The sequence below is a fragment of the Lissotriton vulgaris genome, chromosome 5 (assembly GCF_964263255.1).
Source record: "Lissotriton vulgaris chromosome 5, aLisVul1.2, whole genome shotgun sequence".
Lineage (NCBI taxonomy): Eukaryota > Metazoa > Chordata > Amphibia > Caudata > Salamandridae > Lissotriton > Lissotriton vulgaris.
The window spans coordinates 1,035,509,780-1,035,533,207 of record NC_141693.1 but is presented as its reverse complement, the minus strand read 5'-3'; the positions used below and the strand labels follow the sequence as shown (position 1 = coordinate 1,035,533,207).

General features: G+C 45.2%; 1 protein-coding gene across 2 annotated transcripts in view; it reads left to right on the top strand.

The window, feature by feature from the left end:
- Positions 1-23,428, top strand: part of BTRC (beta-transducin repeat containing E3 ubiquitin protein ligase) — a 1,268,207-nt gene that overhangs the window by 1,085,959 nt on the left and 158,820 nt on the right. For both annotated transcript variants that reach the window (XM_086922668.1, XM_086922669.1), the window contains one exon: positions 11,035-11,145. In XM_086922668.1, the coding sequence (XP_086778794.1) occupies positions 11,035-11,145 (111 nt within the window). The remainder of the gene's footprint in view (positions 1-11,034; positions 11,146-23,428) is intronic.

Genomic DNA, 23,428 nt, shown 5'->3' with positions numbered 1-23,428 from the left:
CCCTGACCTGCTTCGCTACTTCCACGTATCACAACTTCGCTACCTACTGGAATGGAGCAGGCCCGAATCGGAGAAGCGGTGGCTATTTCAAGACCGGGCTATGGGCCAGATGTCCCTATGGAAAGTCCCATTCCTGGGACGAAAAGACAGGCCCTCGTATCTTAAGAAATCGCCCATCACGAGAACGGTAATGCAGGTATGGGACAAAGTGGCCGTCCCGAAGGGCCTTACCACATTCCCGTCCCCGATGTCTCCACTATTTGGAAACCCGGCGTTCCCTCCGGGATTGACCCCCGGGTCGTTTTCACAGTGGAGGGAATCGGAATGCAAGGCAGCTGGCGACCTCTTCAATCCCACGGGTTTCATGCAGATACACACTTTGCAGGACTACTACACACTCCCACAGATCCAACGCTTCCAGTACTTCCAGATCAGACACTGGCTCACAGACAAAGACGTGCTGCCCCACGTGAGCAGACCCCTAACAGACTACGAGAAGTGGCTCCACACGAAAACAACAGACAGACACGCGATCACAGACCTCTACATGATGCTCAGTCCACCTCCCCCTGCTGCACGATCGGCGGGCCAGAATCGATGGGAGCGCGAACTAGGACGCTCCTTCACAGATAAGGAATGGCAGGACATATATTTCAGGGCCCACCACACCGCCCGCAATGTGGCCAGTAAAGAGGCAGCGGTGAAAATAACATACTATTGGCACCTTACACCGGCACAGCTACATCAAGGCAATCCTCGTAGAGACCCTAGGTGTTGGAGGGGTTGCGGCCAACAGGGGACACTCACTCACATCCTGTGGGAATGCACAGAGGTCCAGGGGTACTGGGAGGAGGTGCTCAAGAGCTTTGACACACACTTTGACACGGAAATTCCCCGGTTTCCAGCATAAACGCTCCTTGGCCTCCCCAACGCCCTCACATTCCCTCTCAAATCGATCAGGGGGAGACAGATGGGGCTAGCGATAGGGGCAGCCACCCAACACATCCTATCTCTTTGGGGCACCCCAAGGAAGCCTACACATACGGGATGGCTCCACCGCCTGTGGTATATAATGGGGATGGAGAAGATACAGGCCTCCCTTACCCAAACACGGGACCCATTCCTCGATACATGGCAGCCCCTTGTCTCTCTCCTGTCAGAGGAATTCAATGAGATCACCTGCCCAAAATACCTCAGGGTGCTCCGGCTTCCAGACGATTTCCGGGGGGAGCCCCGATCACCCGACTGAATGCTACCTCTCCTGCAGGCCCTGTGAAGTCTGACATCAACGCACTTACCACACCGGGGAAGGGGAAACGAGGGTGGGATACGGGTGGGGGAAGGGAAGGGGAGGGTTTGTTGGATGTTCATGGGACCGGATCAGAGCTTTGCTTCGCCCCCTGGGCTTCCCTAGCACTCATTCTATACTGCACCAATGGGCCCCGCCCTTTGGGAGGGGTGGGGTGGATGTTACTTGCCGGGCGACCGCATGCACGCCCGTACTGTTTCTGTGTCCTATGTCTGTCTTGTCAAAATTTCAATAAAAAGATTTAAAACAAAAACGGCATCTGCTCCTACGATTCAAGGACGACGGCAGAGGGTGCGGCCGGAGAATCCCCTGGATGTGAAGGGGAGGGGCGAGGGCGCGCAGCCCCAGCCGCCTCGGCCCACTACAATTATCGACCTGTTCCGGGGTGCAGGGGCTGGATCAGCCTCCGTCCTGCCAAGGGAACAGCATGTCATTATGGACCCGGTTAAGGGAGATGGGCAGAACATAACCGGTAAGCCACCGCTGGGTCTTGGGGAGAATCCAGAACAGGGAGATACGAAGGCAATAAAGACATATGCACATGGGGCCAAGGGGGTCATTGTGGGACAGACTCTGCAAGGGAGACAAACTCACGCTACGGTACCGGCTATTAATGGGAGGGAGAGCTCGGGAGAGACGGGCTTAACTAATGTTTCTAAGAATATTGACTTATCGGGGGAAATAGAGATCCAACAGGAGGAAGGACCCGGGCAGCACCTTAGTGTACAAAAACCAGTGGGGAAGCTGAGCGAACGCAAAGGGCCCCCAAAGTCTCGCAGGATACTGCAGGAAGGGAGAGAGAGGGACATTGACTCTGAAGCAAATGAGTTTTACGCTCTCCCACCGCCACCTGGTCTGGTCTGGGCTGGGCTCAGACCATTGGTCCAACTCAGAATCGAGCGAGGAAGAAAGTATATCTGGTACTGACGTTAGAGGCCGGGAAAGGATTACTTCCAATAGGAAAACATTCCCCCGAACACTGAGAACAGATAACCCTAAGCAAACGGATCTCAGATGGGATTACTCTATGGCAGATCAATCGGTGGGGGTTCGCAACCAGCCTTATTTGGAAGAAGCTGCAGTAGGGTCCCGGCGCTTTCCCCTACCCTAGAGTCTAATTTACAGTGTGTAATGGCGCATAGGGAAGATGCCCGGCTGGAAAGCAAACATTCCCAGAATGTTTCTCGGAAACTTCAGGGCGCAGTAAGAATTTTTTTTAAAACCTGTAATGATGTAAGTGACCGGATGACGTAGCTAGAAACAAAGACGGCGGCTTTGGAAGTGGATATATTTGGCTCCAGGGGGCAAGTTATAGCGCATGAGGAACAACTCACGGACATTCAGTGGAAACTCAAGGATGACAAAAACTGACAAAGAAGGAATAACCTACGCTTTCTCGGTATTCCGGAGGAGAAGGAGGGGTCCTATGCACCCCTCTTTATGGTCCAGCTCCTGGAGAAATCCTTCTCAGAGCTGGTAGGATGGAACTGGGCACAGGAAATACAAAGGGCACACTGAGTCCCTTTCAATATCAGACAGCCAGTTCCCCCAAATGCCAAACCTTGGGCATTTCTGGTGTATTTTGGTAATTTTTTGCTGAGACAAAATGTGTTTGAGAAGGCAAGACCTAAAGCACAACGGGTGGCAGATAGATTTATGTTTTTTACTAGGTCAGACTTTTGTCACACTACGGTGGAGTGAAGATTGCGTCTGCGGCAAATGATCACCCAGTTTCAGCAGAAGGGAGAGGAGGCCTTCCTCCTCAAACTGAAAGTAATCTGGAAAGATCAAACTTGATTCTTCACATCAGAAATCAAGGCCAAGGAGTTATTAAACACTGGGGGGTGATGACTTTTTTTTTGGTTTCTCCATTTTGCAGCCATATTCTAGCAATATTCTAGAAATCGGACTAATTTATGTTTTTTTGGTCAGTAAACTGTTTCCTGACTATATGGGTCCAGAAACTTCACATAGGCGTTATTAAGGCACAAATCTTTTCAACATGTCACCCCAAGGGAGTGAATCACCACTCATCACACACAGACCTAGGAAAGTCTGTTGCCTCACATAGCAGGGAGGAGGGAGCAGTGTGCAGGGGAGGAGGGTGCAGAGGAGGAGGGTGCAGGAAGGAGGGGTGTGGGTGGGCGGGACGTGCGGGCAGGGGGGTAAAACGCAGAAAATCCAGGAAAGCAATGTATGGGGGCAGGAAAAGAGATGTACCAGAAGTAGTACTAGTACCAGAAGCAGGTTAAGGGAGTTGTTTAAAGGGCAATATAGGAACCAAGGAAGTCGCAAGTATGGGTAGGTTGACTATTTGCACAATTAACATTGGTGGGCTGAACGATAGAGGCAAAAGATGCAGGGCTGGGGAGGTGTTGCGAGCACTAGGGGCTGACATTATCTGTCAGGAAGATACCCACATCCTCTGGCAGAAAAGAGGGCTCAACATTATTCCAGGGTTTTCCCAAGTTATTTGCTCATCTCAGTCCACCAACATTAGAGGAGTGGCTCTACACGTTTCTCATTCATTTTTACCCATTAAGCAAGTTGAGTCGGATAAACGGGGTCGGTGGGCCATTGCTCTCATTCCAAACCAGTTTACTATTTGTACAGTATATGGCTCAAATATTGACGATGCGGATTTGTTGTCAGAGTTGGAGATCTAATTAGCCTCTTGGCCAACGCCCTTAATTATCTGTGGGGACTTCAATATTCATTTAGATACTGGTGATTTGGGTAAGGGAGGGTATACAGGGAGGAAACCTCAAGTCTTTAAAGCTTTAAAGGCACTCACGGCCAGCCATCGGCTGGAAGATATGTTGTCATGTAAAAGAATAGGGGATCCAGGTTTTACTTATTTTTCATATTCACATAGAAAATATGTTAGACTTGATTATTTTTTTGCCTCAGTCTCTCTTTTGGAGGGAGCACAGATTAAACAACTCACTAAGGTCCTGTCGGACCACAACCCACTGGTAATGAACTTTGAGGTCCCGGCGTACACAAGGGTATTCACAAAGTAGAAGTTTGATAAAAAACTGTTAGCTACAGAAGGGTTCATAGAGCATATGAGGGGGTGGACCCAACTGTTTTTTTCATATAAATAGATACAGCACATCGAGAGAAAATGTTTGGGATACATTTAAAGCAGGGCTTATGGGTGAAATAATAAGCTTTGGTGCATTCTATAGGAAACAACAGATGGACAAAATACATGCACTTACAGAGGAGCTGAGTCTTTATGAGAAACAACATATGATAGCCATGGGACAAAAACAGACAGACCAACAAACTAGCCTTGAGCTAAAAGTAATTAGGACTAAGGCCAAAATTAATGGAATCTATAATAACAAAGTGGCCGAAACATTTCAAACGGAGATACAGGATAAATATGAATATGGTGAGACGATGGGGAAGCAATTGGCACTATGACTAAAACAAAGGGAGGCGGCAAACAACATTCTAAAATTAAGAGGGAAGGAAGGTTAGATATCTACAGATCTCCCAGGTATATTAAAATTACTTATGGGTTTTTATCAAGATCTGTATTGCTCTAGGGACTCTGTACCAGGTACAATTGGGGTAGCAACAGAGAATGTGTCCCCTCAGCTGCTGGAGCTGAAAGCAGATATTTCTCTGAATGAGGTCCTTGAGGCATTACGGACGATGGCCTTGAGTAAGGCATCGGGCCCGGACGGAATCCCGATGGAGATATATAAAGTCTTACAGGCAGAGCTGGCCCTCCTATTGCTTGATTTGTTTTTATCGGTACAACAGAAGGGGTCCCTCCACAATCTTGGCAGGAGACCAATATAGTGAGCTTTTTGAAGAAGGGGAAGAAGCCTGAAGACTCCACCTCATACAGACCAATATCATTAATCAACACCGATGAGAAAATATATTCTAAGATTTTGGCTCTAAGACTGTCTAAGATAATTGGGTCCCTAGTGAGCCCATGGCAACATGGCTTCATCCCAGGCAGAAGCACAACGGACCATGTCCGAAGGGTAATCTCTCTATTTGATATAGCCGAAGCCACAGGTACACAGATGTCTTTGATATTGTTGGATGCGCAAAAAGCATTTGACCAAGTAGAATGGACATACTTGTGGCAACATTTAAGATCTAATTGCTTCGGCCAACGAATTTTAACCGCCATCCAAGCTATGTATTTTGAAGCACACACAAAAATAAAGCTATTGGGGAAGGAGTCGGCTAGGATTAAGATCACTCGTGGTACGAGGCAGGGGTGCCCCTGTTCCCCTATCCTATTTGCGCTATATATAGACCCCTTAGTTAGAAATATGTTGAATGACGGTGCAATGAAACCGATTGAGGTCCTGGGTTATAACACCAAGGTGTTAGCCTACGCCGATGACATCGCGTTCGTCACCCCGATCCGCAAGGTGCAATAGATAAGATTGAAAGGTTGGCTGCAGAATTCGGAAAACAGTCGGGATATAGTTTAAATACCGACGAAACACAAATTGTTTGTACTAGGACCACGCAATTTCAGGACCCACGAAGGATGGAATCAGCCACCTATTTAGGTATAACTATTACAGCGGAAGTTGGCACAACATGGGAAATAAACTCTGCTCCTCGCTTTAAAAAAATGGAGGGAGACTTGAAGAGATTAGATAATTTACATCTTTCCATTATTGAGGGGGCTAATGTCATTTAATATGGCGATGTTTCCTAAGTTGTTCTACCTATTCCGGTGTATACCTTTGGAACCAGCAAATTCGGTATTTAAAAAGGCAGATGGGTTGTTTTTTCTCAGTTTATATAGGGGTATAAACAGATTAGGAGATTGTTAAAATTAATTACCTTACCGCAACATCGAGGGGGGCTGGCAGTTCCTAATCTTCTATAATATTTTTGGGCTGTAATGCTGCAACACATGAGTATCTTATTCAGTCCAAAAATGGTGGTTGTACAACCTATTAACCTCGCCTGCATCCCGCTTTTAGAACACTTAACGAAAAAACAGCTTTGAGTTAAGGATTTGTATTCAAAACTGATGGAGGCTACTCCGGATGATATCGCCAGAGTAGAAAGTGGGTGGGCGAATAATCTGGATAACCTCAAATCTTTAAAACTGTATTTAGACTCCATTTTATGCAGGCTAAACTTTGGGCATGGGGGAAAAGGGATAATAACAAATGCCCAAGGTGTGGTCAGGGACCGGCTGATATAGTCCACATGTTTTCTGATTGTTGTAAATTGGATGCATTGAAGGAAGGTATCGGTATCGGACTGTTTTTATGTCAAAATCTGGGGCGGGCTGTCTCTTTAACTCCTCCCATGCTGATATTTGGATGTGACGAAAGCCTACAGCTAGAGCGGTCTCAAACCTATTTATGCTTTATGGTTATAGCTATTTACTGTATATTGATGACTTTTATGTGGAAGGACAAAGACCCTCCAACCTATCAGGCATGGTATGCTAGACTTTTTCATATATTTAATTTGGAGATGGCATTGTATAAATGTAAAGATAGAAGTGGGAGGGCAAGGGGTCGACTGATTTGGGGGCCATTGATAGAACAGTAGTAGAAATCAGAGGATAATTTGCTTGTATATTTCATGATTTTGTCTTTTCTTTTTTTTCATTTAGGTGCTCTTTTGGTATGAAGTTTTTTTTGTGGGTCTATTTAAGAATTGGTATGTTATATAGAAAAGTATGTAACCACTGCTTTTTTTGTTTTGCCAATAACTTTGGCGCTGCTTGACGAATCTTCATGACATTTTCTATTTTTGATAAGGTTCAGCTGCTGTGTTGAAAGTTTTGGGGTGATCTGTCAAGCGGGAGCAGAGAAAAAAGGGAGATCCCAAAATGCATTTTCCCCTTGTTATGTCTATGGGAATTTTACATTTCTTGAACACGACTACAGCCTGAATCGCTGAACGGAATTAAACCAAATTTGGCATTAAACTAGATGTTGGTCCAGAAAGAGTGCTTATTGTGATTTGGTGTAAATCCATTCAGTAGTTTCAGAGATATATTCAAGTTTAAAAAATATAGATATCTGGGAGCCCAAAATCCTACTGAAATCCTACTGAAACCCTACTGAAATTTTGATTGGCTGCCAACACTTTAACCAGGAAGTGATGGCCGCCATTTTGGGACTCGGTTGAACTGACAATTTATTTTTAAGAGATATGGTGGCAGGGTAGAAAAAACCTGACCTCTAGGCCTCGTGGGGGGTGGGGGGCACTGGGACCCTGCAGGGCCCAAAAAGCATCTTTAAAAAAAATTGTCGGGGACCACCACCTTCCCAGTGCTTTATTAAAAACTGTGGGGGATGCCTGTACGGCCTCCCCTGCTGCCCTGGGGACCACCAACTCCCACCGGGGCTTATCATTTTATGAAGGGGGCCCTCTAGGTACCCACCAGCCCCATGGACCGCCACCTCCCCAGGGCTTTACTTGAAAATAATGCGTGGGCCATGCGGATCCCCCCGCAGCCCTGGGGGCTGCTACCTCCCCAGGGCTTAAATTCTAATTGATGCGGGGCAGCCACACAGGCACCGCAGCAGTCCCGTAGATCTCCACCTCCCTTGGGATTTACTGAAAAGTAATGTGGGAGACGTGTGGCACCCCTGCCACCCTGGCACCACTCCTCCTGTTACTACCAGTAAGTCCCACACAGTGTGATTACTTGGAGGTCTCTGGAGGCCATGCCCCTTTCTCAACCACTCTGCAAACCAGCCTCCTGGCGCACTGATGGTTGGGGAATTAAGTCCCTTTGGCTCCAGGGGGGTCCTCTTGGGGACCAACAAGTGCTCCTGTTCCCTCCAGTAAGGCCCACACAGCGGGATTGCTGAGAGGTCTTTGGAGGTCATGCCCCCTTTCTCCACCACTCTGCAAATGCATCTCCTGGCATACTACTGGTTGGGGAATGAAGTCCTCTTGGATGCTGAGGGACCTTGGGCACCAAGAACCCTCCTGGTACTTTATGTAAGTCCTACTCAGTGGGATTCCTGAGATCTGGTCGGAGGCCCCGTTTCTCCACCACTCTGCAAACACCATTACTACTTTAAAAAAACGTAGAAATTCACTGAAAAAAACAAAGGTTACAGAGACATTATAGTTAGGAAATGGCATTTTAAACATTTTAGAAATTCACTGAAAAAAACAAAGGTTACAGGGACGTTGTATTATGGCTCGGGTTTCTCTTGTACAAAACTAGTGAAATTCAGCAGTTATAGATATCTGAACTAACTATAAGTTAAAGTGCATCAAGGAACTTTGTGTGTCATAAATTGACAATTTGAATTCTGAAAGGTGGAGGACAGCAAACAGTCATTGCTGGCTAACTGAATATTTAACATTAGCCTACAAACCCCTCGTACAGGACTGTTAGCATGGCAAATTCATTCTCCTAGCATACCTGCTTTGCTGAGGGGAACACATCTAACTTGCCCATCTAGTGCGCCCTCCTCGCTTTTGTTCTGTGGCTTATCTCTTGGAACTTTGTACCTCTCTCTTCTTTAGAAGACTGAGGGCACTCTCCAAATCTATTTGTTCCATACTCATGCTTGAATGAGATTCTGTGACATGAATTATCTGAGCCAATGATTTCAGTGCTCCAATATCTTGTCAGACCTCCTGTATTTTTGAAGAATAAAAGTATGGGATTCCTCTGCTGCTCAAAACTGTTTATGTCCACTTGCCAAAGCTGAATGGGATCATGGCTTCCCCAAGGGCAGGTTCTTTGAAGCACATGGGGTTGAACTGCACCATCATGGATATACCGATGATGTGATGCAGAAAATCTGCACCCAAAGTAGTGCCCTCTCAATGGGTCAGTTTGTGGTAGCAGAACTCCCAATGCATACAATTGGATTTAAAATGGCAGCTGTGCTTCAATTAGAGGGTAATCTTCATCAGTCCTACGACAATTTATATCATTCCGTTAGCTGAAGCCTTGTCAATCTGGATTCAGTTAGGGGGATCTGGTGCACTAATTTTCTACTCTTTGGTTCGCACTGCTCCTGTTGCATTTACCATACTACCTGCAAAAGTTGACCAGAGACGGGATTCTGAAACCTTCTAGTTACCTTTCTATAACAGGATTAAAGCTAAATTTTAACGCCATTTAGAGGATTTAAAGTTCCAATGTTTTAATTTTTAGTTGGACTTTCCCATCCCCTATAGATCCTATTGTTATGAAACAACTAAGCCATCATGCCTCAGGTCTCCCTGTGCCCTGAGACTTGCTCTAAAATGTTACATTATAACTGAACAGTTTAGTTATACGTTCATTCATGAGAAAGGCACCACACTTGTACGGGTTGGAAGGCTGAAACTGTTTAGTATGGTATGAGAATATTAATCATTATGGATGAATGACACAAGTGTTTAGTGATCAGAAAGACGACTAACCTTCTATGTCAATATTATTGTAATAAAAATGTAACATAAGGCTAAACAATAAGACCCATCCCTCCCATGTTAGCAACTCTCTTGCCAGCCTCTGGTATTTTCCATTTATACAGTTAGGGTAGGCTTAACTGATTAATCCTTCATGATATTCTTATCACACTTGTTTTCAGACATCCTTCGGGCCCTCAATCCAAATGTAAAGACAGCTGCTAGTTGTATCTTTCCAAACATAAGGAATGGGTGGGGGATCATGTATCTCAAGTAAACATTTGCAATTACAAAATTCAAAGGGAAAAATGACTGCAGATGTTTCATTCAAATGCCATGTTTTCGTATAACTCTCTTCCCCAGGTGGCAGAGTACTCAGAAAAGCAAAAAGCAAAGGTGCATGTAACTTGAGACCCTCACTTTGCTTCTAATTGTGCTGAAATACACACTTGGGGGTATATTTATACATGTGATATACAGTGTGCGTTAAAAACAAATCTGGATTCCCTGTCAAGTAGCAGGGGATGTTTCAAATGATGAACACTCTGTGAGAAAATACAAAATCCCACAGAAATAGTCTTACGAATAGGCAGTTAAAAACATCTTGACAAAACATCATTCACCAACAGACTAGGAAGAGTGAAAAGAATTTCTTCTGTTGACTGAATTAATTCATGGTTGTTCTGTTTTAGATTTTTATAGATCACATAACCTTAACAACCATAATGCTTCTCACCCCATTCCCTATGTGTGCCCTAAGTGCCCAGAATTTCACCTAGATTTTACTTTGGTTTGAAACAAGAATTTTCTCCAATTTAGAAATGCAGCTAGGTGGGGAAGCTATAAGAAAAACGTTGTTAAAGAGGTCCCTGTAACCAAGCGCCTTTAGTTCCTTTTCTGGACTGAACAATTTACTCAGAGGAGTGAATGAGATTGAGGCTCTACTAAAAGCAATCTCCCTTCTATGGGTTCTCTTTCTTGCCAACATACTCCTCCTTCCTTGGTTGAGTAGAAGAGATATTTTATGGAATCTTACTCTGGTGAGAAATTGGGTGATATCGCTTAAACAAACAGTGTCTCTGTTTTCTGCCCTTATCTATGGAAACGTTAAGAGATCATCACTGTGATATTAGTTTGCATATACTAACATAAACCATACTTTATACACCATCAAAGAGTTTCGTTTTTATTTGACTGAGTTTACGTTCAAGTTACTGAATTGTTGACTAAACCAGTGAGATTTTATTTTGATTCATAGAATCTTGAAATGCTGGGAAAATGCATGCAAGTAGCAGAATTCCCAAATTAGACTTAAATGTTTTTTTCTTTTTCTCTTTCTCTGTAAGGTTGTGGGATTTAGAGTGTGGGGCATGTTTACGAGTTCTTGAGGGTCATGAAGAATTGGTACGATGTATACGTTTTGATAACAAGAGGATAGTGAGTGGGGCCTATGATGGGTAAGTTATAATTATTCTTTATTGCATTTTTTAAATAATATATTATTCTTCCAAATTTTATATCATGTGAACTGATTTTTTTTCTATCTTTCTCATTATGCAATATTTGTCTATCACTGCTTTATAACAAAACAATACTGCTTTGTAAAAAAAAAATGTATGTCCTTATACAATCACCTTGCTGCAGTTTTTCTCCCTTTACTGAAGAGATGCTAAACTTCATTTTTATTTCTTTAGCGGTCAATCTTCAATTCCAGCGCAAGCCAAATAATGCAATAGGTGATCCCATACTGTTAAGAAATGGCATCACAGCGAAGTGACAAGTATTATCATTACCTTTCCGGAGAATATCTCACTAGTTCTAGCAGATGTCCATCTCCATTGGTCCTCATCCCTTGCAGCAGTCAGTCTCAGTTCCTTCGCCTCAAGAACAGAGTCTAGGGCAACATAGGTCAAATGTCTCTGTAGAGTGCCCATTGCAAAGCCCCATTCTTTGTAGTTTTTCAAATGATTTTTGAAGACAAAGCATGGTGAAATTCTGAATTCTCCCAAAGCAAGATTTGAGTATCACCACCTGAGTGAGATTTTATAAATGTTTGCAGTCAGTCACTTGTTTCTAATGTGGACTTTCTCCTCCATGCATCCTGAATTTTATCTAACTCCCCCTTTTGGTAATTATTTTTAAAAAATCTGAAGTTTGTCTATGGACCCTTAAATATATTGTAATTCTAAGTATAGAATATGAGAATTCATACGAGCCTGAAGTATTTTTGATATGGCATAACCTAAACAGATGTTTGAGTTGCCCGATCCTGTTCCTGGCGGAAGAATACTGCCATACCAACCTCATTATCTGCCTCACAACATGTAGAATAGGATGTTTTATTACGTAAGTTAATAAAGGTCAATTTTACTAGAAATGTTTGATGTAATCCCTCTGACTTTAAGCTTGAACATCTACATGTTTCTGTCTTTATCAAGGAATGTTTTGTTGAGACTTAACCTTTCCAGTCAAATGATACAGAATGCTCGATATGACCAAAGACCGGGTAATTTGGGCTGGGATTTCCTCATTTAAAATGCTAACTCTGAATGAGCCGAGGATTTTTTGAGGCCAAAATATCACACAAATGTTGCCAAGCACAGAGTCCCCAATCAGAGGCCATACTCCGTTTCAGTCTGGAAGCCTCTTGAGGGGTCGAACATATGACTCTCAAACTTTTATCCATAGTTTACAGTCAAGGAAATTGATAGAATAGCGTCAACCAAATGTAGTGCACCATAAGTAATAATTGGTAGGATTTTCCTACTGAAAACCTCAATGAAAGAGGTTACTCAATATGAGCCATTGTACTTTCCCAGTACATTCATGATACATTTTGTCACTTTTCCTTTGGCTTACCTTTACCTCACCCATGTGAATTTGTCATCCTACATCACTCCCTGATATTTATATTTTTTGTATCTTGGCTCTTTTTTCAGTCCACATTTCCAGTTGCCTCTAATTACTGGATTACTTAAAGGGATTGCCTGTGTGTTGGCACTATCAATAGGTATGGTTTTTCAAAATTTCCAGAGCAAATGCAGACAATATATACAGCATTTGCTGTAATTGCAAGTTGATCAAGCTTAGGCAGGAAGATAATTGCATCAAAAAGGGCATCAACTAACAATGCTAAAGATATCTTGAATGATGGACACAACAGAAAGAGCAATGTGTAATCTGTTACCATTCTTGAATTAACTATCTTGGGACAAGAATCGAGCAAGTTCTTATCCATCTGTCACACAATGTTACAACAGTGTAAACATGCTTGAAACACTGGCTTTAATAATGAGGCATACAAGATTAGATGTATCAAAGATATAACAAGGAATCTGCCTCAATGCAATAATTGATCTTGCATGGGTCAATATCTCGATTATCTGGCAAAAGTCAACAATAAATATTTAATCTCATCAGCCCCTCTAATTCTAAGTCGAGCTGTACAGTTGTTGGCGTACGATGGCTCCAACTTACTCCAAAGAAAACACAAGGAGATGATGGACGGAGCGCTGAAACTATTCAGACACTCACCCCCAGTCACAGATCTGGGTTCAATCCATCATTGTTCTTTAGCTCACTTTGCCGCCCCAGTTCGGTCCTAGCTATATGCAAATCAGTCTTGACCCTGTGCCTCATGGGAACAGTCCAGCCCGAACTGCCAAACCAGGTCTTCCGTGGACCGGATACAAGCATCCTGGGACCAGTTTCGGGGTAACACCACTCATCAGCCAGGCAAGTTTGAATCCAGTGATAAAGTGAGCAACAGGCCCACTTCTGGGCATACCCTTCCAACTTAAGGCGACCAAAGAAAACACAAGGAGATGATGGACGGAGCGCTGAAACTTTTCAGACACTCACCCCCTGTCACAGATCTGGGTTGAATCCATCATCGTTCTTTAGCTCACTTTGCCACCCCAGTTCAGACCCAGCTAAATGCAGGTCTGTCTCGACCCTTTGCCTCACAGCTCGAACTGCCAAGCCAGGTCTTCTCTGGACCGGAAACAAGCATCCTGGGAGCAGTTCAGGGTACCACTGCTGAGCTAAAGAACGATGATGGATTCAACCCAGATCTGTGAGTAATAAACACTTGGAAGTAAGCTTAACCATATCTGTTACCATATATGTCTGTGTGTTCAGTGCTGCATTTGGGCAGTAGCATAGCTAGCGGTTTGCCACCCGGGGCGGTACTGCAGTTTGCCGCCCTGTGATGGCCGATGCATGCAGGCAATAGCGTGGTGTGCTAGTGAAAGTAAGGGGTAAAGTGAAAGCGTGAAATGCCACTGCGTGCCACCCAGGACTTCAACCTCCAGCTGCCCCCCCCCACCTCCCCTAGCTACGCCACTGCATTTGGGTCACTGTAATGTGTCTCTAATGTTCTACCTATTCTTGTACTCCTTGGCCTGTACCTGTTCTAACCATGTAGCCGATAACACACAGCTAGGGTGGCCTTGAACCACCCCGAATTGTCATCCGGCGGCCTAAGCAGTTGCCTAGAGGAGGTAGCCAAATGAATGGAGCTCTCTTGCCTGAAACTCAATGGAGTTAAGAAGGAACTCATGCTCCTCTGCAACTCGCCAATTTTCAACTCAGAGCTGCTTTGGCCTAACTGTCTTGACCCTGCTCTGGAACCAAAGAACCAGATTAAAAGCTTGGGAGTGTGACTGGATCGCTCCCTGAATTTCGATTATCAGGCACCAAAATTATCGGCCACGTGCTATGGCATACTGAGGACGTTCCGCAAAATACTTCCTCTCCTCCCGTTCCAGGCAGGAAGGTTAATGGTCCAGGCTCTTGCTTTATCTCGCCTGGACTATGGGAACACCCTGTATTTAGGAGCCCCAAAAGCCACGATCTCCAAGCTCCAGATCCTTCAAAACTGTGCAGCTTGCCTGATCCTCCAGATCCCTTACCGGCAATCTGCGAAGCCCGCACTGAAGAGCCTTCAGTGGTTGTCTATCAGGGAGAGAATCAAATTCATGTCTATGTGTATCACACATAAGTCCTTCCGGGGGAATGGACCGAAAATCAGTCGATCTATGATCACCCCCTACCGCCCAAGCAGAAACCTCCGTTCAGCTACCCTCTCACTTGCCATGGTACCAAAAATAAAGAGAGCTTGTAGTGGCAGTCGTTCCTTCTCTTACAATTCTGCTAAATTATGGACCGCTCTCCCTCCCCTCATACGGGGGGAGCCCAGCCTGATGCCTTCCCGGAAACTCCTTAAAACCTGATTTTTCTAAAACTCCACTTAATCATATGTCCCTCTCTGTCCGCATCTGACGTCAGCGCTGGGATGCCGGAGGGTAGCTACGCACTTAATAAATGTTTTTTTCATTTCATTCATAAGATTGTTTTCAGAGACGTTCAAGGGTTAATTCAGGGAATAAGTACCTAATAACACACACTGTATTTATGTAAATAATCAAGGTCTTTGCAATAGTACTGGCATTTTTTTATTTAGGGAAGCATGCACTGATTGTTTATGTTGCTTTGTGAGTAAGTAGCTGCGATCGGACACATATACTGACTATCATAGCAATCCACTGTGCAGTGTTCTGCCTCAAGTCTCTTAATGTTTGGAAAAAATACGCATCATAGCTCTAAAACAAATATGCCCCATGAAACCTGCAATATGCTATGCATGCAAGTTTATTTTCTGTGAAGCCTTAAAGTGCTTCAATGCCTCGTCAGTGGAGTAATTGCCAATTAAAATACAATGCAATACAATGTAAACCATTCAACGCATGTCATGTAACCTTTACAAAAATAAAAAAGTATCTTTTTTTAACATGCGGAGGCGTTTTACCTCTGTACATTAGAAGGATTATATCCCTGCATTGAGTGCCATTTATTAAAAGTGAAAGGTTTTAAACTTAAACCTATTAGAAACATTCAGCCTCCCCATTACAACAATGACATTAATGGTGGTAAGTCAGTGGCCGTGTGCATCTTATATATTATCTGGATTCTTCTTGCTTTTTTAACAAATTCTTAAAGAAAATTCGCTTTAAAATGCACCATTTGCCACTTTTTCTTCCAAACATTTCTCAGGGTGAGAATACCCCCTCGCCCCCTCTAAATCGCCCTTATGTCAGTTGGGTTAACTTGCTTTGTCAAAGTCAAACTCTCCACTAACTTTTATGCCTCACCGCTTTGAAAAGTCGCCATCCACCACTGAAAATAATGTATGAATCTTGACTGATTCCTTGGAATATTTCCAAGTGAATAATCTGCAGTAACATAGAGTATCTGTTAGAAAGGAATTACCAAATGTAGTAATGTGTTTTACTGTACAGTTTCAGAAAACATAACTATTCAGACCAAATCAAACTGAATACTGGTGGATATTAACATCTCTAATACTTTGCACAACTGAAAATGTCAGATACTATACAATACCATTGACTGCCTCAGCAATTTGGGTGCTCTCTGAGAACCTTTTTTTTAAACTTTATTTCAAAAACCTTTATTGCATTCAACTTAGTACATTACATGTTATACATTATGGCCTGCATGTAATATTTGAGCATATTGAATTATTACATAGATCTCTATTTAGCTTATCAGAAGTACCAGAGTCCAAAGCGAAAACAAGAACAACAACCCCCCTCAAAGCCCGATAAGCAGCTGCCATCGTATGCAGAAACTCACACTTGTATCATGTGGAGCAGACATTAGCATCTTTCGTCACAACGGAATGTGTCTCAGGCAAAGTCTTCGGGAAAGTCTGTGCGATTGCCACCTCAACAGCCAGGGTATATGCTCTGTACACATGCAAGGGTATCCAACCATGTTGTCGTTTTATGTAGAGATCCCCACTTCACATCATTGCCCCCCTCATATAAATGAGGAGAACGAATTCACCCCCCGAATTGAGCAGAAGTGTCAACTGTGACCGCCTCCGTGGGCGCCTCAGCATCCCCTGTCGTTTCATCCTAGTCCAACTCTGTAGCCCGCACCAGAAGATATGCGGTCAGTGGGCCCCAAATATCTTTTGGTCTCGATTTTAGTGGTAAAAGTTTGGCATAGCACTGCAATTGTCCTTGCCAGGTAGATAAATCCTGTAACCAATCTTTAAATTTAGTGGGCCGACCCCTACCCCACCGACAGGCCACCTGTCGCTTCGCCAAGAGTAGGCTTATGGCTAGATATTTTTTTGGAGTTGTGATGATTCCTTGAATACAGCCCGGCAGAGCTACCTGTGTAGATGGTTGTATCTGTATCGTCAACATTTCAGACAGGCCCGTAAACACTTGTTCCCAATATTCCCTTACCTGCGGGCACTGCCACGCAAGATGTAAGAAGTCTGCTTCCTCCCCTCCACATCTAGCACATCTATCATCTTCCCTCAAGTGGAACCTATGGAGTTTGACAGGGGTGTGGTATAGACGATGTAGAAATTTGTAATGGATAAGTGATAGTCGACTGCTAGACATTGCCGCCTCTGTCTGCTTGCAGCTAAGTTCCCACAGATCATCTGTCAGAGGGGTCTCCAAGTCCTTGTCCCAGTCAGAACTGGCTGGCAGTGGTTGTGTAAGGGTCGTCTCCTGCATGCATCGCTAAAGCAAGGAAGTAACGTGCTTGGGGGCTTTTGACTGTAGCAGAGAATGTAAAGAGATCAGAATAGGAGGTTCTGCAGTGAAAGCCGGAGTGGTGGCTGTGACGCTCTGCCGGATTCTTGTGTACATAAACAAGTCCAGGGTGGAAGGAGGGTGTGCCCAGAAGAATTGTTCCCTGGATCGGAATGTCGCTCCCACATATAGGTCTCCCTATGTGTAATAGTGCAGTGTTTCCAACAGTCGTTTGCATATCCCTTCACTAGTGACTTGCAGCAGGGGGCTCCGGAGTAGTGGAAGTCTGGGGGAGTAGATCATTGGGGCTTGCAATTTGTGGGCGATTCTGCGCCAGGTGATACTGGTGCAGTCCATCGTAGATGGGTCTTTGCCTTGCTCTTTTACCTCTACAAACAAATATCCAGCGGAAGGAACCGGGGCCATGTAACCATCCTCTACAGCTAGGTGCGGCATGAAGGGAGTGGGGGGGGGGGGGGGGTGATAATAGTAGTACTCGAAGTTAGGCATATCCATCTATGTATATTGTTAGTGATTTTTTTCTATAGCTATTCCATAGTTCATGCGCATTAGCACCTCCTTATCCCGGGAAATGTGTATGCCTAAGTATTTAATGTCCTCAGATTTCCATACTATGGAATAGTCCAAGGGGTAAGCCACAGTTTTGTCTGTTAGCTGAAAAATCGCTGACTTAGCCCAGTTTATTTGGATCCCTGAGACAGCACCAAATTTGGTAATTTCACGAAGAACCGGGCTTAAATTGTCCTGGGGTTTTTTAATATATAGGGTCAGATCGTCCGCATCTAAGGATATGAGTAGCTGGCGGAAGGGATATACTAGTGCCCGTTCCTGGTGGTGTTGTCGTATTTTTGCCGCCAGGGGTTCAACTGCTAAGGCAAATAGAATGGAAATGCTGAAACTGTGAGAACGAGCACCATTAAGCAGCACCGTGGCTATCGGGCTCGTGTTTATGAGTTTCACCCAATTTAGTAGAGACTGTAGCTCAACATGGCGAGAAGGAAGTCCCACTCTACAGAATCAAACTCTTTGGTAGCGTCTACGAAGACCGCCACTGCGGAGCTATTTGGGTCTATATCCTGCAAAACCGCCATGAGCTCTCGCAGGTTATGCACCGTGGCTCTGTTTCGGAATAAATCCCACTTGATCTGGTAGCACCAAGCGCTCCATCAGCAGACTCAGTGGATGGGAGAGGACCTTAGCGAGACTTTTAGTGTCACAGTTTAATTACGAGAGAGGGCGATATGATTCACAATGAAAAGGAGATTTATCCGGTTTGAGCAGAGACACTATTTGTGCTTCTCTCATGGTTCTAGTAAGGCACCCTTCCTCCAGTGCTTCATAAAAGACATCCTTCAAAATTGGGCCCAGGAGTGTTATTTAAGTTTTGTAGAATTCGATGGACAGGCCATCCCACCCCGGTGTATTTCCCGATTTCATCCCCATTATTGCCTCTTTTACCTTGTCTATTTCCAGTTCTAGACTCAGTAATTTTCTCTGTGTGTCCCCTAACCAGGCCAAAGCCGTGTCTTCGTAATACTGTGGAAGGTCTACAGGAAGATCTCTCTGAGAGGTGTATAGGGACTAATAGAACTCCACTAATATCCATAGTTGGTCAGGCAAATTCCTGTGTGGCCTACCCTGTGAATCGTGGATCTCTGCGATGTAATTGGAGAACTTGGGTTGGCACACGGCGTTCGCTAGAACCTTGCCCGGGCGGTCCCCTTCCATATATATTCTAGCCCTGTGGTATTTCCCCCTGAATTTGCTCTCTCTGTCAGCAGCATTTTCATATTCCGCCATTTTGTCTCTGAGCTTGCTTTGGTCATATGTGCCCCCGTATCGTTTGCAAGGTCCCTCTCTAGTGTTTTGATGTCCCGCTCAAGCTTATTCAATTCCCTTCTTATGTCCCGTAGAATGCCTACCCTTTGGAGATTTATAGCCCCCTCATTGTGACCTTGAACGCTTCCCATACTGTGGTGAGACTGACCTCTGTAGTGATGTTCTTCTAAAAAAACCTCTGAATCTCCTGTCCGGTCTCCTCATTAAAAACTGAATCCAGCAAATGTAAGGGGTTCAGGCACCAGCTAATGTAAGGGTTCTGGTCTACCGGGATCTGTAAAGTGCCCTTCACTGGGGAATGGTCAGAGAGTGTGCGTGCCAACGACGTTGGCCAGCCAGTGTGCGATACCCTTAGAAATGATTAAGTAGTCCAGCCGGGACCTCGAGGAGTGTACCGCCGAGAAGTGCCGAGGGTGTCTGTATCCCCAAGAGTCTAATAAATAGCACATGTCTAGCAAATCGTTTAGCGTTCTCTGTTTGTTGTTATAGTGCTGAGGGGAGGCCTGCGACCTATCTTTCTGAGGGCATATTGCTGTGTTAAAATACCCTCCCCAGATTACGTACGTGGACCCTATTGTTTGTATCATGACCCAGAGCAAGAGTAGAGTGTGCGGATCATCAATAGTTTTGAATCGTTACATCTCTATTTGCTAGCCTGCCCCAAATGAGGCAGTACCGACCTTTCCGAGTCAGCTTCTGAACCCTTCAGTTCGAATCTCACCCCTCTCCGAACAAGAATGGCAACCCCCCGTGAATATCCAGAGTATGACGCGAAGCATCAGTGTGACGCCCATCTTGTGGCATATGGAGGATTGGACCATGGGTGTAGGTTTGTCTCTTGCAGCAAGGTAATACTGATGTGATGCCTATCTAAATACCCTAGTATCTGCCTTTTTTTCTTGGATTATTCAATCCACGGACATTCCAGGTTAATAAATGCAGATCCTGAACCTATTGAGTCATGTTTGCCATGTCCCCCCTCGTGTAATTCACAAGATAGAGTTAGGTTGTTTGTAACTCTACCGGGCATTTGGTACCATTCGGTCGGGCTTTGACCTCTCCCCACACCGAGAACCCCAACTTGCCAAGCACTGCAACCCCCTCAGTACGCTTAAGGTGTAGGTACATTACCAAAAACCACAACATGTTACCCTGAGTGAAAATAGCATAAGGGGCTCACCCTCTTGGAGATGCGCTAGGGGCACGCTTCGTGCCTTCTCACCCCCAGATTTTCCACCCACTTGTCACCTGACAACGGCAGGCAAGATTCCGTGGGATTGAGGGGAGTGTCCGGACGAGTCCATTAAGTCCATGATGTCCTGTGCGGTTATCTTCTAGAGAGTAGAGGCTCGTAAGCAGCAGCATGGCGTGTTCGGGCTTGACTGTACGAAAGGCTCATGTCTGTCCTTATTCCGGGTTGAAAAGCGGAGATTGAGATCTGGATCGTCGTCGGGCTTCCTCCTCCCTGGAAGCCGCTCTTAGGTGATGTCTGAGGAAGTCTTCCACCTGCTGAAAGATGTGTGGCTTCCCCAGGAGTGTGATTCTTAACTTTGCCGAGTATAACATTGTATACGGGATTTCCAGCATCTGTAGTTTCTTTTTAACTGCCGTGTACTTGCGTCTGGCATCTTGCACATTTTGTGTAAAGTCTGGAAAAAATACCAGGATGCTATTTTTGTACGGAACCCGTTGTTTCTCTCTGGCTAGGCGCAGAATAGTGTCAGGATCTCGATAATTAAGGAAACGAACAATAACCGGCCTCGGAGGTGCTCCCGGGGGTGAGCGTACAGCAAGGGATCTGTGGGCTCTCTCCACTGTCAGGTGCACAGAGAAAGCTTCTTTCCCAAATGGGTCAATGATGTGCTTTTCTATGAAGTCCTCCATACGCCCTGTGTTGGTTGACTCCACCAGGCCAAGTATTTTTACATTGGTCCTGCGTGAACGAGCCTCTAAATCTTCATTTTTGTCTGCTATTATTTTCAGAAGCTTGTCTATTTGAGAGACCCGGTCCTTGGCAGCGTTAGCTCCATCCTCCAGGTCTGAAATTCTAGTCTCCGCCTCTTTAAGTCTCTCTTCATGTTGTTCCAATTTGTGCACCACAGAGTCAAGCCTGGAGATCATGGTGTCCATTTTGGCATCAATGGACGTCAGGCTTTGCTTCATGCTGAGGAGCAGGGCCTTCCAGTCTTCCTCTTGATGCTCGGCTGTCACTGTGTCCATTTGTTCAGTTGCGCCATTTCTGGGCGGTTTCCGTGCTTCAAACCGGATTTTCGTTTGTTTTGTATCCGTCCGCCCCATAGTGTCTAGCGGCTTCGCAGAGGGGGCTGCGGCCAATTATGTGTTTCTCACTGCGGGCAAGTGCAATGTCGGGAGTGCAGTCGGTATAAAAAACACAAGCAGGTCTTACCAATGTAGCAAAGGGTTGCAGTGCTCTGTATGCCTTTCTTAATGCTCGCTGGCTCCTAGGATTACAAGGGCAAAGATTGCTTCAACAGTAGGCGTGATCGTGGGCAGCAGGTACCTCTAAGCCTGGTGCTTCAAAATGGCGGCTATGTCTGTATGCAAATCGGGCTCAGCATTGGCATCCAGACATCAGGCATGCAGCTGAAGTTCACCATTGCGGAGCAACTTGCGGGCAACAAAGAGGCAGTGACCCTCAGGATTACCCAAGTCTCACTGACTGGGATCAGTTGCGCCCACTGCAAAGCCTAGGGCCGCCAGCCGGGCGCACAAGATGGCGGAAGGTCTCCCCGGTTATACAGACACAGCGGCCGCCTGGGACAGTGCAGGACCTGCAATGGTTCTCTCTGCCTTAATGCCCGCGCCCCTCCGCTTCCATCTGCGCGCACCAGGGGGAATCAACGGCAGCACTCCCGCTCCGCGCTGTCTCTCCAGGCTTCACTGTGCTCTTCTCTAGCGCTCCCGCTCAGGGCCTTTCACACTGGATCATCACTGGGGCTGTTTACTGGCAAGAGGAGGCATCCTGCATTTCACGCCTTCCTGCTGTTACTGCTCACCTCTCATGGACCGCTGGGGGGTCCTCACAGGTCTCCGCTCATGCCTTCGTGCACTCACCTTCTGCCCTGTTCACTCCGTGGCTTGCGATGCAGCCCAAGCACACGTGTGCAGCCCCGGGCTCCCGTAGTGTTTGTTGCCGCCTGAGGACACTGACCTCCGTCTCCCTCTCCTCGGGGTGAGAGTAGTCTGTGGTCACTGGAGGCCGTATGAACTGCCAGTGCCTCCAAAGCTTCATCGCAATGACGTCTTGATGATTCTCTCCTTTGGCCGTAAGTTTTCAGGACTTTTTATCATGGTAGAATTGGACTTATGAAGATTATTTTGCCTGGACTGGCTCGAGACTCACAAGTGCGCAGCCATCTTCGTCGCGCTCCTCCACTCTCTGAGAACCTTAAAAGATTGTTTCTCAGTGTCCAAGAGATGCGAAAAAATCCTAGGACGTCTAGGTATATAAGTGTACAGATAAGACAGGCCAGTTGTCAAAAAGGAGCAGTAGGGGAGGATCAACAAAGTTGTATAAAAAGTATATTTTTATTTTGTATATTTAAAAATCATATTATGAAGATTATTTTGCCTGGACTGGCTCGAGACTCACAAGTGCGCAGCCATCTTCGTCGCGCTCCTCCACTCTCTGAGAACCTTAAAAGATTGTTTCTCAGTGTCCAAGTCCATCCACATATACCTTCATTTTAGATTGGCGACACAGACTGGTGTTGAGGTTGGCTACTGATTTATTGTCTTCTTTGAAGATTCATTCTACCAAATTTGTTTCTAGTCCACTCTGGTGACGGACAGATCTGAGAATGTGGTAAAATACAGTGGTCAACTTCCCTCAATGCACATTACCAGTCTAAACTCAAGTCACAAGTCCATCAAGAACAAATATTACAATCTTGAACAAAACAAGTTACTTCTTTTTGGATGAAATTCAATTTATTCATTTAATTTGAAATTTAGAATACAACACAGGCAGGTTTGCATTGAGGAAACCTAAGGCTTCACATGATAGTTTCTTCGGTATGGATACAAAAGCGCTGACTGTGGTGACGGCAGTTGCAATCATACAGGAGAGATACCTACATTGGCATTGTATGGGTTGCTGTGAGCATGGAGGTGGTCTCTGTCACAGTAGGAATAAACTACATTCATAAAGGTGGAGTTAGTCTACCGAGATGGACCAGAAGCTTGGCTTTGTTGCTGGGGAGGCGTTTGAAGTTTTTGGGTGTAAAGTAGGGGAGGTGCACATGGGTGTGTTGAGCGTTTGATAGGCAAAGAAAAGACAGATTTA